The following is a 15,359-nucleotide window of genomic DNA, read 5'->3' as shown; positions in this document are numbered from 1 at the left end:
ATTCCCAAGAACCAGGTCTAGCAATGCCACCTTACTTGTTGGACTGGACACATACTGCTGTAGGAAATTCTCCTGAACACAATCTAGGAATGCTTGCCCCTCACTGCCCCTTACAAGGAGAAGAGATTGATGGAGGCACCTGGCTGGGCAGGAGGAGGAGCAGCATCCTCAGGAAGAAGGGGGTGGCTAGAGCTCCTGCGCACGCCGCTGAAGATCCACAGTGAGTCATCGCTGGTTGGCGCCTAGCTAGACCCAGGATCTACATATGATGCTTGTCATTCCTACAGATGGTTGAGAACCAGTGTCGCCAAAGACTGCTCATGTCCAGGGATCTGGTTGGTCACATCTGCTGCAGGATTTGGCATCACAGGGACATGGAGGCCATCCACTGCCAGTGGTCGTGAAAGTGACTGCGACACGAAATTTTTATGTTGTCCTTTCAGGGCTCCACAGGTGACCTCTGTAGGATATCACAAGCCACCCACAAATGCATTCAGGAATGCAGGAAGAAATGCAGCCAGGAAGCAAGAGCACTGGGATTTGCCCAGATCTCAGGTTTCCCACAGGTGCAGGGCGCCTTCAACTGCACTCACATGGCACTTAGGTCTCCATGGCAACAAACGGTGATCTACATCAAGAGCTTCCATTCGCTGAATGTTCAGCTGGTGTGGGACTACTACAAATGCATCCTGCAAGTCTGCGCATGGTTTCCAGGGAGTGTCCATAACTCCTACATTCTTAGTCAGTCTCAGATTCCTGATGTCTTCCAGAGTCCAGAGAGGTTACAGGGTTGGCTCCTTGGGGACAAGAACTACCTGCAGAGGACGTGGCTGATGACACCTGTGTGGCGGCCTCAGAGTGCGGCAGAGAGAAGGTATATCAAGGCTCATGCTGCAACTATTGGCATGTTGAAAATGAGGTTCCAGTGCCTGGAATGGTCTGGTGGAGCACTGTAATACAGTCCACAGAGGGTGTCACGCATCATCGTCACCTGCCGTGCCCTTCACAACCTGGCGCTGGAATGGTTGAGAGGAGCTGGCTGAGGAGGAGCTGGAGGAGCTGCACATCTCCTCCATTGAGGAGCATGGTGATGAGGAGGATGATGTCAATGAGGCCATCGCACTAGCCAGACGAGGCAGGCGCACTTGGGAGGCCCTCATAGCTGCTAGATTCATGGAGGATGATGATGGCATGCAGTGAGGTGACCCCATAGATCCTCATATTGCATCTGTGAACATTTGAGTCCTGTCTGGCTGATGGCAGCGCACATACCCACTGTGGTAAGGCTACTGTCAAGGAGGTGCAGCAGAGGCCCTAATAGTTACTAGATTCAGGGAGGATGATGGCAACATGCAGTGAGGACACTCCATAGATCTCACATAGCCTCTGTGAATGTCTGACTCCTGTCTGGCTGATGGCACCTCGCTTGCGCTCTGTGTCATGGAGATGCAGCAGGAAAACTTTAACTTCTCCTGATCCTATGCTATCCTTTGTGAGCTGAGCCCTTCAGGACCACACTGTCACCGGACACATGCTGATGAGATGGGGGGGCCAGCCACACCTCAAAGAGTACACAGAGAATATGACGGAATTCTGCGTGGCCGGCCCAGGACATTCTGCAGCAAAGAGAAGCTCCATCAAGGCGCAGGCATGACTGACCTTATCCAGTGACAGTGAAGGTGCACCTTCAGTGTGCTAGGAAGGTTGCACAAAGCACAGGGACGAGGCCCTGGACTGAGACACCTGCCTTTATCTTGTTCAGGGAGCAAGGTTTCACATTTGAGTGACACAAACACTGCTCATCAGAACAAGGAGCCATAGGTGAGGAGTCAATCACTTGTACATAATGTGCACTTTGTTAATAAACTCCCAAGAATGTCTCAGCTGTACTCAGGCTGTGCAACTACATATTTCTGACCAGGGGTGCTTTATCGACCCCCGTAACCACATTTTAGTTTGATGTTTGTAAGTTTCCTTTAAACTTTGTCTTTGGTTTTGCAGTGACACTAACTTAGGGGCTGCATTTATTTTATCCCTCATTTTGTTAATTTAGTTTATTTGGTGGATTCTGAAAGAGTTTACATATTCCTAACCTTCCTAACCTGCTACTATGTCTTTGTGCTCCCCCAAAATCCACAACAGAAGTAGAGACAGCCTGCTGACCGCTATGCCCTGTCTGTGATGACTTTGACTCTGCAGGGATGAGACCTGGAAGGCTCGGCCTGCTTTTGGAATGCTGCTGTGTGGCAATGGCAACCTCCTTGGCCTGTGGAGCTGGATTTGCTGGGTTACAGGAAGAGAGGGTTCGCATGGGCTGGCCACTCTTGGAGTCACCTGGGTGGATGGTCCCGGGGTGTTGAGCTGCTGGTACTGTGCCCTATGGGTGCCTGAGGGCCCCTGGCTGACTTCTTGAGGAGAAGGGGAAGCTGGAGTGAGATTGAGCTGCTCTGCATCCCTCTCGTGTTGACACTATAGGAGGCTAACTATGGCATCAGTAATGGAGTTGAGCCCATGTACTTAGTGCAAACCTGGGATGATTCCACCCCCTCTATATATCTCTCTCTCTCTTTAATTTTCATTCAGCCTCTCTTTTCAAAAAACACTAAATATAACATTATCTGAATAAGAATTTTGAATTTTGTCTTATGCTTTTTCAAATTCATTTGATGAAAACCTACTGAGCAGGATCTGAGAAGAAAACTATTCTGCAGTGTAAGTGAAGTGAAGGTCTTAAGAAATTAGCTGCACTGCGCATGCTTTGTTTGCACCATCTAATTTAGCTCATAGTGCTATTGCTGTGGGCAAAATATCACTTCCAGTCCAGGTTTTGGCCTTCAAGTAAAAGCTTTAATGAAGACATTAAAAGATACAAAGCAAATTTTGATGGATAAATGTAGTCATGTCATTGTGAACCATCCCTCTTTTCAGCATGTTCTGTTTCATGCTCAGTGCTCATGAGACCCTACGCTAATTAAGTTGTTGACTAATTATAGTAGTGAATCTCCATCAATTAGTCTACTGCAAGCCCAGATGTGAGGCAAGGAAAATCCAAGAGCTGGAAAGCTTTTGGAAGTACAAATCCAAAGTCACCTGCAGGATTGTCTCACTGTTTAAGCTCAATATATCCTAACATCTGATCTGAATGGTTCAACACCTTAAACATTCACTCCCTTTGATGCATGGTGGCAGAAACTCGCCAAGCTCCCTTCGACAGCACTTTCCAAACCCGCAACCACTGAAATGAACAAGGGCAGTAGACGAACAGGAACACCAACTGTAAGATCCCCTGCAACTGGCACACTATCCTGACTTAGAACCCATGAATCCTTCTTTCACTGTTGCTAGGTCAAAACGCTGGAACTCCCTCCATAACAGCAATGTGGGTACACCTTCTTCACATGGACTGCAGCAATTTATAAAGGCACCTCACCAGCACCTTCTCAAGGGCAATTAAGATTATGCAACAAATGCTGGCCCTGCCATCGACACTCACTTCCCATGAATTGATTTTCAAAAATCTCTATTAGATGTGATAGAGCTGCAGATCTTTGCTCTGATCTATTGGTTTTGGACCACTTAGCTCCTGCTATAGTCAGCTGATTTTGGTTTTTAGCATGGTGTTAGCCCTCAATCAGCTTAATTAGATTTATAGCTCATAAGCTGTTTTAATATTTTTTGCTTGTTATTATTGATGCTGAGTGAATTAGAGTGAGAAAAAAACATACTGTACACTTGTGAAAATGTATAATTGAAATTGTGCTTTTATTTGATAGCAATGCATTAGTTTATATTTTTGAATAGCTATTTCATCAGTGAAAAATTACATGGTGGTTATGCACATGACGAATGTAAAATATTTTTAAAAAATTGTTCCTGAGATATGGATTTCGCTGATGGGACTGACATTTATGTCCTCTCTAATTACCCTTTAGAAGGCGGGAGTGGGCTACATTCTTGAACCACTGCAGTCCACCTGATGAAGATTATGGCTTTGCATGGCATAATAAAGAGTTGTGTAGGCTATGCAAAAGCGCGCATTTTGCAAATTTGTAGGGAAGAGTTAATCCATGTAATGAGTCTGTGCATTGTAAACCCTGTCTACAGCAACATAATTCAGTGTTGATCAGTGATTGACTATACACTAAACATGTCTTTTAGTTCTGTTCTGTGAATATGAAGATTAAATAAACCAGTTAATGTTTTGGGTTATTCCACATTTTTTTTTATTATCATATGGATTTCTTTAATTTCTAAGCAGGCCAGTGGGTTCATTAGTGAGTTTTCTTTGTTGTAGAGTATCTCCAAGGAACTAAGAATGCCTTGAACTAGTTGTCCTATACTGTACCCCATTAATCACTCATTAACAAACCATAGTTAAAACCATAGAATGTGTTAATAGCCTACTTCAAGCAACTTAGAGCAAGCTGATGAACCATTTTATTTCTGTTGCATTTATGCTTATTGGCTATAATATTTTATGACTATAATTTGTATGGGTCTGTCTTTATATTGCCACAAAGATATTTTCACATCACTATGAAATGGCTAACATAAAGATTGCTACATTATAAATGCCCTTATGAACTTCTCTATGATTGAAACATTAAAGTAATTTTAATACTTGGCTTAAGGAAGTCTTTATATGATTTGCAAAACATAAGAAAACAAGAAATATGAGTAGGAGAGGGCTATTTAGCCCTTCGAGCCTGCTCTGTCATTCAATAAGATCATGGCTGATCTACTAGCTCCACTCTATCTTTTATTATCATAGAAGATCTTTTTTTGTTTTGCACAGTCTTTAAGCTCTTCTCTTCTGTTCAGCTCTTCTATATCCTTAGTTAAAATATTGTACCTTGGTTTCGGATTCTTCACGTTGCTTGTCAAAAACTTTATTAGCTTGTGTACAATCCAAGTCCAACTCGCTCCCCCGCCCCCCACTTCCCAACTCTTTTACCAGTACATTGATACATTGATGACTGTTGCAATACTGTTTCATGCCCTGGTCCAATATTAGAAAACTTAATCAACTTTGCTTCCAATTTCTACCTTTCATCTTCACAGAGTCCACCTATGACACTTCCCTTCCCTTCCTCGACTTCCCTGTCTCCATTTCTGGGGACAGGCTATTTACTAATAGCGATTATAAGCCCACCAACTCCCATGGCTATCTAGACTACACTTCCTCACGCCCTGTCTACTGCAAGGACTCCATTCCATTCTCCCAGTTTCTCCATCTCTGTCTCATCTGTTCTGATGATACAACCCTCCACAACAGCACTTATGATATGTCTTTATTTTTCCTCAACTGAGGATCCCCCCACTGTAGTTCAGAGGGCCCTCAGCTATGTCGGACCTATTTCCTGCAATGGATTTCTCTTGTCCTCACTTTACACCCCACCAGCCCCCATATTCAAAGGATCATCCCCTGCCATTTCTGCCACCACCTTCAGCATGATGCCACCACCCAATACACCTTGCCCTCCCCTCCCCTGTCAGCAGTCTGAAGGAACTGCTCCTTCTGCAACACCTTGGCTCACTCCTTAATCATCCCCAACACCTCGTCCCCTTCCCATCACAACTCCCCATGAAATCATCGAAGTTGTAACACGTGCCCTTTTTCCTCTTTCTTCTTTATTTCCAAGGCCCCAAATCCTCCTTCCAGGTGAAGCAGTGACTTACTTGTATTTCTTTCAATTTAGTATTTTTAAAATTCATTCATGGAATATGCGCTTCGTTGGCTGGGCCAGCATTTATTGCCCATCCCCAGTTGCCCTTGAGAAGATGGTGGTGATCTGCCTTCTTGAACTGCTGCACACCCACAGTGCTGTTAGGAAGGGAGTTCCAGGATTTTGATCCAGAGACAGGAGGAACAGCGATATATTTACAAGTCAGGACAGTGATTGACTTGGAGGGGATCTTCCAGGTGGTGGTCTTCCCATCTATTTGCTGCCCTTGTCCTTCTTGATGTTAGTGGTCATAGGTTTAGAAGGTGCTGTCGAAGCAGTGCTGCTTATAGATGGTACACACTGCTGCCACTGTGCGTCGGTGGTGGAAGAAGTGAATGTTTGTGGGTGTGGTGCCAATCAAGTGGGCTGCTTTGTCCTTCTTGAGTGTTGTGGGTGCTGCACTCATCCAAGCAAGTGGAGAGTATTTCATCACACTCCTGACTTGTACCTTGTAGATGGTGGACAGGCTTTGGGGAGTCAGGAGATGGGTTACTCATCACACGATTCCTAGTCTCTGACCTGCTTTTGTAGCCACAGTATTTACCTGGCTAGTCCAGTTCAGTTTCTGGTCAATGGTAACCCCTAGGATGTTGATTGTGGGGGATTCAGTGATGGTAATGCCATTGAACATCAAGGGGCGATGGTCAAATTCTCTCTTGTTGGAAATGGTCATTTCCTGGTATTTGTGTGGCACGAATGTTACTTGCCACTTGCCAGCCCATGCCTGGATATTGTCCAGGTCTTGCTGCATTTGGACATGGACTGCTTCAGTATCTGAGGAGTTGTGAATGGTGCTGATTATCGTGCGCTCATCAGTGAGCATCTCCGCTTCTGACCTTATGATGAAAGGAAGGTCACTGATGAAGCAGCTGAAGGTGGTTGGGCTAGGGCACTGAGGAACTTCTGTGGTGATGTCCTGAGATGACTGACCTCAAACAACCACAACCATCTTCCTTTGTGCTGCATATGACTCCAACCAGTGGAGAGTTTTCCCCCGATTCCCATTGACTCCAATTTTGCTCGGGCTCCTTGATTCCACACTCGGTCAAATGCTGCCTTGATGTCAAGGGCAGTCACTCTCACCTCACCTCTGGAGTTCAGCTCTTTTATCCATGGTTGAACCAAGGCTGTAATGAGGTCAGGAGCTGAGTGGCCCTGGCGGAACCCAAACTGAACGTCAGTGAGCAAGTTATTGCTAAGCAAGTGCCGCTTGATAGCACTGTTGAAGACACCTTCCATTACTTTACTGATGATGGGGAGTAGACTGATGGGGCGGTGATTGGCCGGGTTAGATTTGTCCTGCTTTTTGTGTACAAGACATACCTGGGCAATTTTTCACATAGCCGGCTAAATGCCAGTGTTGTAGCTGTACTGGGACAGCTTGGCTTGAGGCACGGCAAGTTCTGGAGCACAGGTCTTCAGCGCTATTGCCAGAATATTGTCAGGGCCCATAGCCTTTGCAGTATCTCATGCCTTCAGCCATTTCTTGATATCACGTAGAGTGAATCGATTTGGCTGAAGACTGGCATCTGTGATGCTAGGGATCCCCAAAGGAAGCTGAGATGGATCATCCACTCGGCACTTTGGCTGAAGATTGTAGCAAATGCTTCAGCCTTATCTTTTGCACTGATGTGCTGGGCTCTTCCATCATTGAGGATGGGGATATTTGTGGAGCCTCCTCCTCCAGTGAGTTGTTTAATTGTCCAGCACCATTCACGACTGGATGTGGCAGGACTGCAGAGCTTATTTCTGATCTGTTGGTTGTGGGATCGCTTAGCTGCTAATGCTGTTTGGCACACAAGTAGTCCTGTGTTGTATCTTCACCAGGTTGACACCTCATTTTAAGGTATGCCTAGTGCTGCTCCTGGGACGCCCTCCTGCACTCTTCTTTGAACCAGGGTTGATCCCCTGGCTTGATGGTAATGGTAGAGCGGTGGATATGCCGGGCCATTAGGTTATAGATTGTGTTTGAGTATAATTCTGCTGCTGCTGCTGATGGCCCACAGTGCCTCATGGATGCCCAGCCTTGAGCTGCTAGATTTGTTCAAAATCTATCGCATTTAGCACGGTGGTAATGCCACACAACACGATGGAGGGTCTCCTCAATGTGAAGGCAGGACTTCCTCTCCATAAGGACTGTGTGGTGATCAGTCCTACCAATACTGTCATGGACACTTGCATCTGCGGCAGGCAGGTTGGTGAGGATGGGGTCAAGTATGTTTTTCCCTCTTGTTGGTTCCCTCACCACCTGCCGCAGACCCAGTCTAGCAGCTATGTCTTTTAGGATTTGGCCAGCTTGGTCACTAGTGGTGAGACCGGGCCACTTTTGGTGATGGACATTGAAGTCCCCCATCCAGAGTGCATTCTTGCCACCCTCAGTGCTTCCTTCAAGTGGTGTTCCAGATGGAGGAGTACTGATTCATCATCTGAGGGAGGGCGTAACTGTAATCACGGCACACAATGCGGTCTCCTCTGTAATTGAAAGACCAAACACAGACTGGGTGACTGCTTTGCAGAACACCTCCACCCAGTCCACAAGAATGACCCCAAGCTTCTGGTTGTTTGCCATTTTAATTCACCACCTTGCTCTCACGCTCACATTTCAACAGCCTCAGCAGCCTTTTCCTCACTAGGGAAATTAGGAATGACACTGACAATTACAGGACCCAACACTAAGTCACATTTTAAATTAACTCTAAATTAACTTTAATAAGAACAGGTAAACAATTCCATCAACACTCCATATCAATACATTTTCATTTAGTGAACTTTCTGGAGAGAAATTAAAGGCACCAACCAACATCAATGACTGTGCCGATCCTATATCTCGAAGAATCACAACTGACTTCCCTGCCTCACCAGACAAAAATGAGGACAAACTACTTATAAATAGAAAACTTTCAGAACTTCCTTCACCTTGATCCACTTTGGTAGGAAAGACAAGGGGACCTATGATCTTGTCATAAGCTTTACCTGCTAGGACAGTATTCTTGGGGGGAGGGGCTGCTGTGCAATTCTTCAAATGCTACAGCCTCAGTTTTCAATTTCCAATATTCAGCTTTTACATGCCCTTTTTTATGACAAAAATAACATGTCAGCTCCCTTGCATCATGCTTATTTTCTGGACTTCGTCTCAAACTACTCTGACGCGTGCTGCAGAGCCCTGGAAGGATCCAGAGGTGAAGAAGTTGAGGATGGTGATGACATGTGGCTACCGCTCAAAGTCACTAGTCCCACTTAACTACAGGTCTTATTCCAGCAGGCTGCAAATGTTGCCACTAACTGTGAGACCCTCAGCCTCCTGAGAACTGTTGTCCTGAAACATAGAGGAAGCTTATCCCCAGCCTGCTAACCCTGTGTGCTGGGATGACCTTAAGTGAATTGCACCTGTCCACTGATACTCTCCTTCTCTTGTGGAACTGCAGGTTTGTGAATAGCAGGCCATTGCTGCCTCTGTTCCCCCTCCTGTTGCTGCTCCTGCTGCCCCTTTTCCTGGTGGTCCTGATCATCCTGACACCTACTGAGGACCAAAGTAACAGAGCATAATTGCAGATCAATTGTGTAAACCTCCAAAGTTGTAAAAGTTAATTCTCTGTGCAAGTAATGGGAACAAATCCTTTCAAACAATCAAGTAATGGAACAACCGTGAAGTTTCAGTACTTATTGGCATATTTCTCTGTCATGTCTTCAATTTCCTCAATTGCTGCCATGCTCTCACCTTGCTTTCACTATGAGCTCCAGGCATGCCTGGGATACCCATGAACCCACAGTTAAATTGCAAAGGCCCTGTTAATATCACCATAATCGACATATTGCAATTGACAAACCCATAGGCTGCTACACAATAAAATTCAGCCTTTTGGTTAACAGTGATGCCTCTGAGTTACACAATTACATTACTGCATGGATCATCCAATAGTTGATCATTTTGTGTGTAAAATTGCCATATAATTAGGTGATGTGAAGTAAATTATACTGGAAGATGTGCTCACACCACTTATCAATATGTCAGAGCCAACAGCCAGAAACTATCTGAATGACTTCCTTTAAAAATAGGATGATTTCTAGGTTACATTACAAAATGTAGTTCAAGGGCCATTTACCATCATGTACAAAAACATATTTGAATTTCAATGGGGAAAAATTGACGAGGGCAGATTTGGTTAGGAAAGTATTACTTGCTCTTAAATGGTGAAATATTGGGTGAGAATTTGGGCGGGTGTTCTGATACAGCCCTGCTATAAAGCCATTTTACTAGCAGTGAAAAGGGCAGCAGCTCAGCTACTCATTGATTGAAGGTAGGCAGCCAATGAAGTAAATTAAATGTCCAATCAACAGCAATTTACCCAGGTTGTTGGCATTTTGCCAGTGCGGAGTGGTCTCCCAGCCACACGGCGAGGTGGCCAGCTGCATGGAGGTGGACTCCCATAGAGCCATCATATCCAGAAGCTCATGGCTCAAGGAGGGGAACCTCTGCGGCAAAGGCTGTCCCCACAGCTCCATAGCTGCAGCTAAAGAGTTTACTCCTCCGATTGCCTACCTTGCCATGTAACTGACCTGTGAGCTATCTTCAAAATAGAGGCACCGTCGCATTCTCATTGCCATCTCAGCAGTGGCCACCTTTTTCAGTGGCACCGTTGAGGCTGCAGAGCTGCTGGCCCTCAGTTTGGGGAAACAGCCTGCCTTCCTTAATTGGATGACGGGACCAATGGCTGCCAATTAAAAGGCTGCCGCGGGGAAGATTGTCATCATGGTTCCGCTGGCTGCCCATGTGGGCTTGGCACTCAGATATAATTCCAACATCAGGACTTAACTCTGCCAAGAAAATTCCAGCCACTGTGTTAGACAGTGGTAACACTGTACATTTATTTGTTTTAATTATGTACTACTATCGAGAATCTTTTTTGTAACTATCCCCATTTTGCAATCGAAGCTCTTAATAGAAGAATAAGCAGGCTATCATAAAGTTGTCTATGATCAGTGGGCCCATGGAGGTAGGTTTTAGGTGGCAGGGGGGGTACAGAGTGATCAGGTAGGGTGGAGACCTGCTGCCTTCCCACCTCGTCCCGATCAAGTTCTGAGCATGAAGAGTGGAGGGCGGCCTTCCCACATGGAGGCCAAATGAGGCTCAATATTCAACCAGCAGTGGGCGGGGGACCTGCCATCTGGGGAGGCCGCCCACCTAGCCCTTTTGGTTTTTCCAGCGGCCCACCAAGGGGAAGGAGGGGTGTTCCTCGTTCATGCAGGAAGAGAGAAGCCTGCTCAACCCGCCCCCTTCCTTTTGTTTCCGATGCCCTCCCCTTCACCAGCAGCCCACTTCCAAGTGACCCATGACCCCCATCCTATCCCATCCACCATTCACCTCTGTCTGGGGATCCATGGCCGATCCCTCCTGCAAGCTTGAGTATCGTACGGGCAGTGTCCACCACTTCCAGTGGCACTCCTCGTTCTAGAGAGCTGCCAGTTTCTGATTGGTTTTTCCACCCTACTGGGGGCCTAATTGCCTGGAAGGCCCAACACTATCCAGGTAAATGCCTGATTACCTGGTAATTGCATTGAGCTTTCCAAAGAGAAACGACGTGGGCCTCCCACTGGTTCGCCAACCTGTCGCACTCATTAAATTCCACCCAATGTCTCAGACCCCAAAAAAGCAAATTGCAAAAGCAAAAAAAATTGGAACTTAGGAAAACTAGAAGTAGCTGATTCTAATTAGATCAGATATATCGTGTGATATCCAGTTTTGCTTTTTTAGTGCTTTGCCTTTCTCTAGTGTCATGATTCTCGCAAAAATTGAGAATACCTTGACAAATGCTAATTACTTTTGGGGAATACAGCTAACAGCAAGTAGAGACAAGTAAGCAAAAGAGAGCACGTTTTTCATGTTTATACATAACTCCCTATAATCTGAAAATTGGTCGCAAAGAATTAACCAAGTCTTCTGATTTTTGGCAGGTACAAGAAGGTGCTACATTGTGAAGGGAAAGAGGATTACATTGTATATATTTTCATAAGTTAATTTGGCTGCATTTGGTTTCAAAATTGATGGTAATATAGCCTTGCACTAATTGATATTACTCAGTTTGTTCATGAAAATCAAATGTACATTATTTATTTATGCAGGTGGTGCCTCCTTAGATCTCAATTCTGTAGAACCCAAACCAAAGAAATGGATCATTGATATGACCTGGCTAAATCTGGTGCAGCTCTCTCATTCGTCCCCATTCACTCAACTGCTAGTGCAAGTGGCAAAAAATGATAAAACTTGGAAACTGTGGTTTGACAATGAAGTTCCAGAAGAGGCTCCTCTCCCTGATGGCTATGATAATACATTGGACACATTCCGTAAACTACTACTGATTCGTAGTTGGTGCCCAGATCGTACAATTGCTCAGGTAAATCTCTCCATAAGCTTGGTTCTTATAGTTTACTTGCTTATAAGTATTTAATTGGAGCACTACGTATACACTGCATACATATGCAATTGTTCAGTATAATGTTTATCTCCTAGTTGAGTGAGACTGCAAAACTCACAAATGATACAGCTGAAGTTAAACAAGCTTCACTTTTGACATTTGGATAACCTAGAGGAAGTCCAAAAATGCTTTTTACAAGCAGGAATGAGACTGAAAAAGGAAAAACGCACTTTTCAAGCAAAGGAATGTTTGGGCCACCGGGTACATTCTCAGTGGTTACACCCAGTTGAAGAGAAGGCTAAAGCAATAAGAGAGGCACCTGCACCCAAGAACTATCTGAACTTAAATCATTTTTAGGAATGATAAATTATTATGGACGATTTTTACCTAATTTATCTACAGTTCTGGCCCCTCTGCATTCATTGCTAAGAAAGATCCAACCTTGTTCTTGGGAGGCACCCCAAAAAGAGTCTTTCATGAAAGTGAAACAGCTGTTACACTCATCCAATCTGTTAGTACATTATGACCAGACAAAGGGCTTGGTGCTAACATATGATGCTTCTCCCTATGGAGTGGGAGCAGTACTACCTCTTAAAATGGATGATGGCACTGAGCGGCCAATAGGCTATGTATCCAGGACACTTACCGCAGCTGACAAAGGATATCCTCAGACTGAAAAGGAAGGTCTGTCAATCATTTTTCGTGTTAAAAAATTTCACCAATACGTGTACGGTCAGCATTTCGCAATTATCAGACCACAAACAACTATTGGGTTTGTTTAATGAAGAATACCACCCATAGCCCCAGCAAGAATACAATGATGGGCCCTAATTTTGGTGGCTTATGAATACACCTTTGCACATAGGCCTGGCATTCACATCACAAATGCCAATACCCTGAGTCGCCTGCCCTTACAAGAGAATGACAACAACGTCCCAGTTCCACAGGAACTTATTTTACTGTTAAATTTTCTAGATTTCTTGCCAGTATGTGCCAGACAGATTTGAGATTGGATGAGTCGGGACCCAGTCCTATCTCGAGTGCGAGAACAAGTGTTACATGGTTGGTCCCAGGAGCCAGTCCAAAAAGCTGCACGTGATTTGCATGGTCGTGAGAGACAATTTACCATTGGAGAAGCAGTATATGTGAAGAATTTCGGTGGAGGACCGAAGTGGTTATCGGGTAAAGTAAGCTCAGTGACCGGACCATTATCATATCACATGGAAGTGGAAAGCCGGTCACCTGTAAGCATGTGGACCATTTAAGAGAAACAGAAATACCACAACAAAATATGGTTCCACCTGTAACCATTACTGAACTAGTTCCTTAATTCTGTTGAAGAGTCATACGGACTCGAAACGTTAACTGTGTACCTCTCCGCAGATGCTGTCAGACCTGCTGAGTTTTTCCAGGTATTTTTATTTTTGTTTTGGATTTCCAGCATCCACAGTTTTTTGCTTTTAACTGAACCAGTGTTTCCTGTTGAAGATGGTTAACCGAGGACTGATATCTGATGCCTCTATCAGAGTGGAAGACACTGAACTGCAAGGACCCAGAGAATGTGGCTCCTGAAAAAGAATCTGAATTTGTGGAACTGCAACGTTCCACACGAATCAGGAAACCTGAATGACCGAACTTGTAAATTTCATGACCTGTGTAAATATAATGTCATGAGATAAATACACTTGTAAATACAGTATGTAGAGCAAAGTTAAAGTTAAAATGTAGTAATTATGGTTCTGTTAAATGTTGGACTGTACCTATAAGAAAAGTCCTGTGATGTAACATCACATGATCTGAGTAAACCAATGCTTTCGCAGCGCGGGCTACCTCCTCAGTCAGTTTAGGGATAGAGATGGAGTTGAAAACACACGTGTCATTGCTGCTGGCTATATTGTAAATAAACCGAGGGTAGAATCTTCGGGTCAGCAAACCGGGGCAAGGCCCGCTCGCCGACAGGTAAAATGACGCGCGGTGATGTTGGACGTGCGTCCCGACTTCACTGTGCGTCATTTAGATTGTCAGTTTGGCAGCGACTGCACACCTGCTGAACTGTCAAAGACCTATTAAGGTCATTAAGGAAATAATTAAAGTTGTTAAGAATGTTGCCCGTCCAACCTTAAGGTTGGCGGGCAGACGAAGAGCCCAGGCGGCCTTTGCATTTTTCATGAAACCTTATCCACAAGTGGGATGAGGTTTCATGAAGGGTTTATTAATTAAATAAAAATTTTTGAAAAAATTAATGGACATGTCCCAGCTGATATGACAGTTTCACATGAGGTGACATGTGCTTAAAATATTTTTCTCCTTCATTGAATTTTTCAGAACTTAAACTAACCGAAAGAGTGCAGGCCCAGACTCAGGGAATTCCCCCCCACCTGCACAGGGAGCGCATAGCACTTCCGGGTGTGTGTCACGCTGGGCGGGCCTTAATTGGCCCACCCTCGTAAAATGGCGGCGCAGACCCAATCGGGGGCACCGATCGGGTTCGCACTCGCTCCCACCCACCCCCGCACAACCCCTCCGACGGGAGGAAAATTCACCCCCTAATGTTTCCGTTAAAGTTGTCTGCAGATCACCTCTATTACAAATAGGCCACAAGGTCATGCTACAACAATACTGATATATTCTATCTTTTATGATCTTATATGGCTCTATAAATTGACCACTCTGTCACCTCTTTTCAATGTTACTGCTTCGAGTATTTGAATGTATTTTGGTGACCAGAACTGGATTTAAAGTGCCAATCGACCAGAATGTTATAGTTTGATTATTACCTCCTCTGCCATTTTGTATATATATTTCAACACTCTATTTGTTATGTTGATTAATGCTATGCAGTATTGTCAAATCTTACATCTTTTGCACCTTCAATTTTAGCTACTTCAACATTATTCATGAAGTACGCATGCTGCTGCCCTTTCTTCCACTCGTGTTTTTCTAATCGTACATATTAAATTAGCTTTCCATTTTTTCACCACTTACATATTTTCTCCAAATCATTTTGTATTTTCTGTTATGCTCTCAGAATAAACCACCCTTCCTACTTTAATTTTGGCCCAGGTTTTACAATGAGAATTATGATGAGACAAATAGTACTCATCATTATTATGGAGTAAATCTGACAGCAACCTCTGAAGAATACACAAGCACAATTAAATGTGAAAATCCAGAAGATGCAGTCCAGGTTACCCTGCTGCTCGATAGGCTGCACTATACA

At 44.6% G+C, this 15,359-nt stretch overlaps 1 protein-coding gene across 1 annotated transcript in view; it reads left to right on the top strand.

Moving 5' to 3' along the window:
- dnah5l (dynein, axonemal, heavy chain 5 like) overlaps window positions 1–15,359 on the top strand; it is a 504,419-nt gene that overhangs the window by 402,717 nt on the left and 86,343 nt on the right. The window contains exon 67 of the mRNA XM_041183960.1: window positions 11,847–12,118. Within this exon, the coding sequence (XP_041039894.1) occupies window positions 11,847–12,118 (272 nt within the window). The remainder of the gene's footprint in view (window positions 1–11,846; window positions 12,119–15,359) is intronic.

The sequence above is a fragment of the Carcharodon carcharias genome, chromosome 3, assembly GCF_017639515.1.
Source record: "Carcharodon carcharias isolate sCarCar2 chromosome 3, sCarCar2.pri, whole genome shotgun sequence".
Lineage (NCBI taxonomy): Eukaryota > Metazoa > Chordata > Chondrichthyes > Lamniformes > Lamnidae > Carcharodon > Carcharodon carcharias.
Note: the sequence above shows the minus strand (reverse complement) of the source record. Positions and strands in the feature narration are given on the sequence as shown.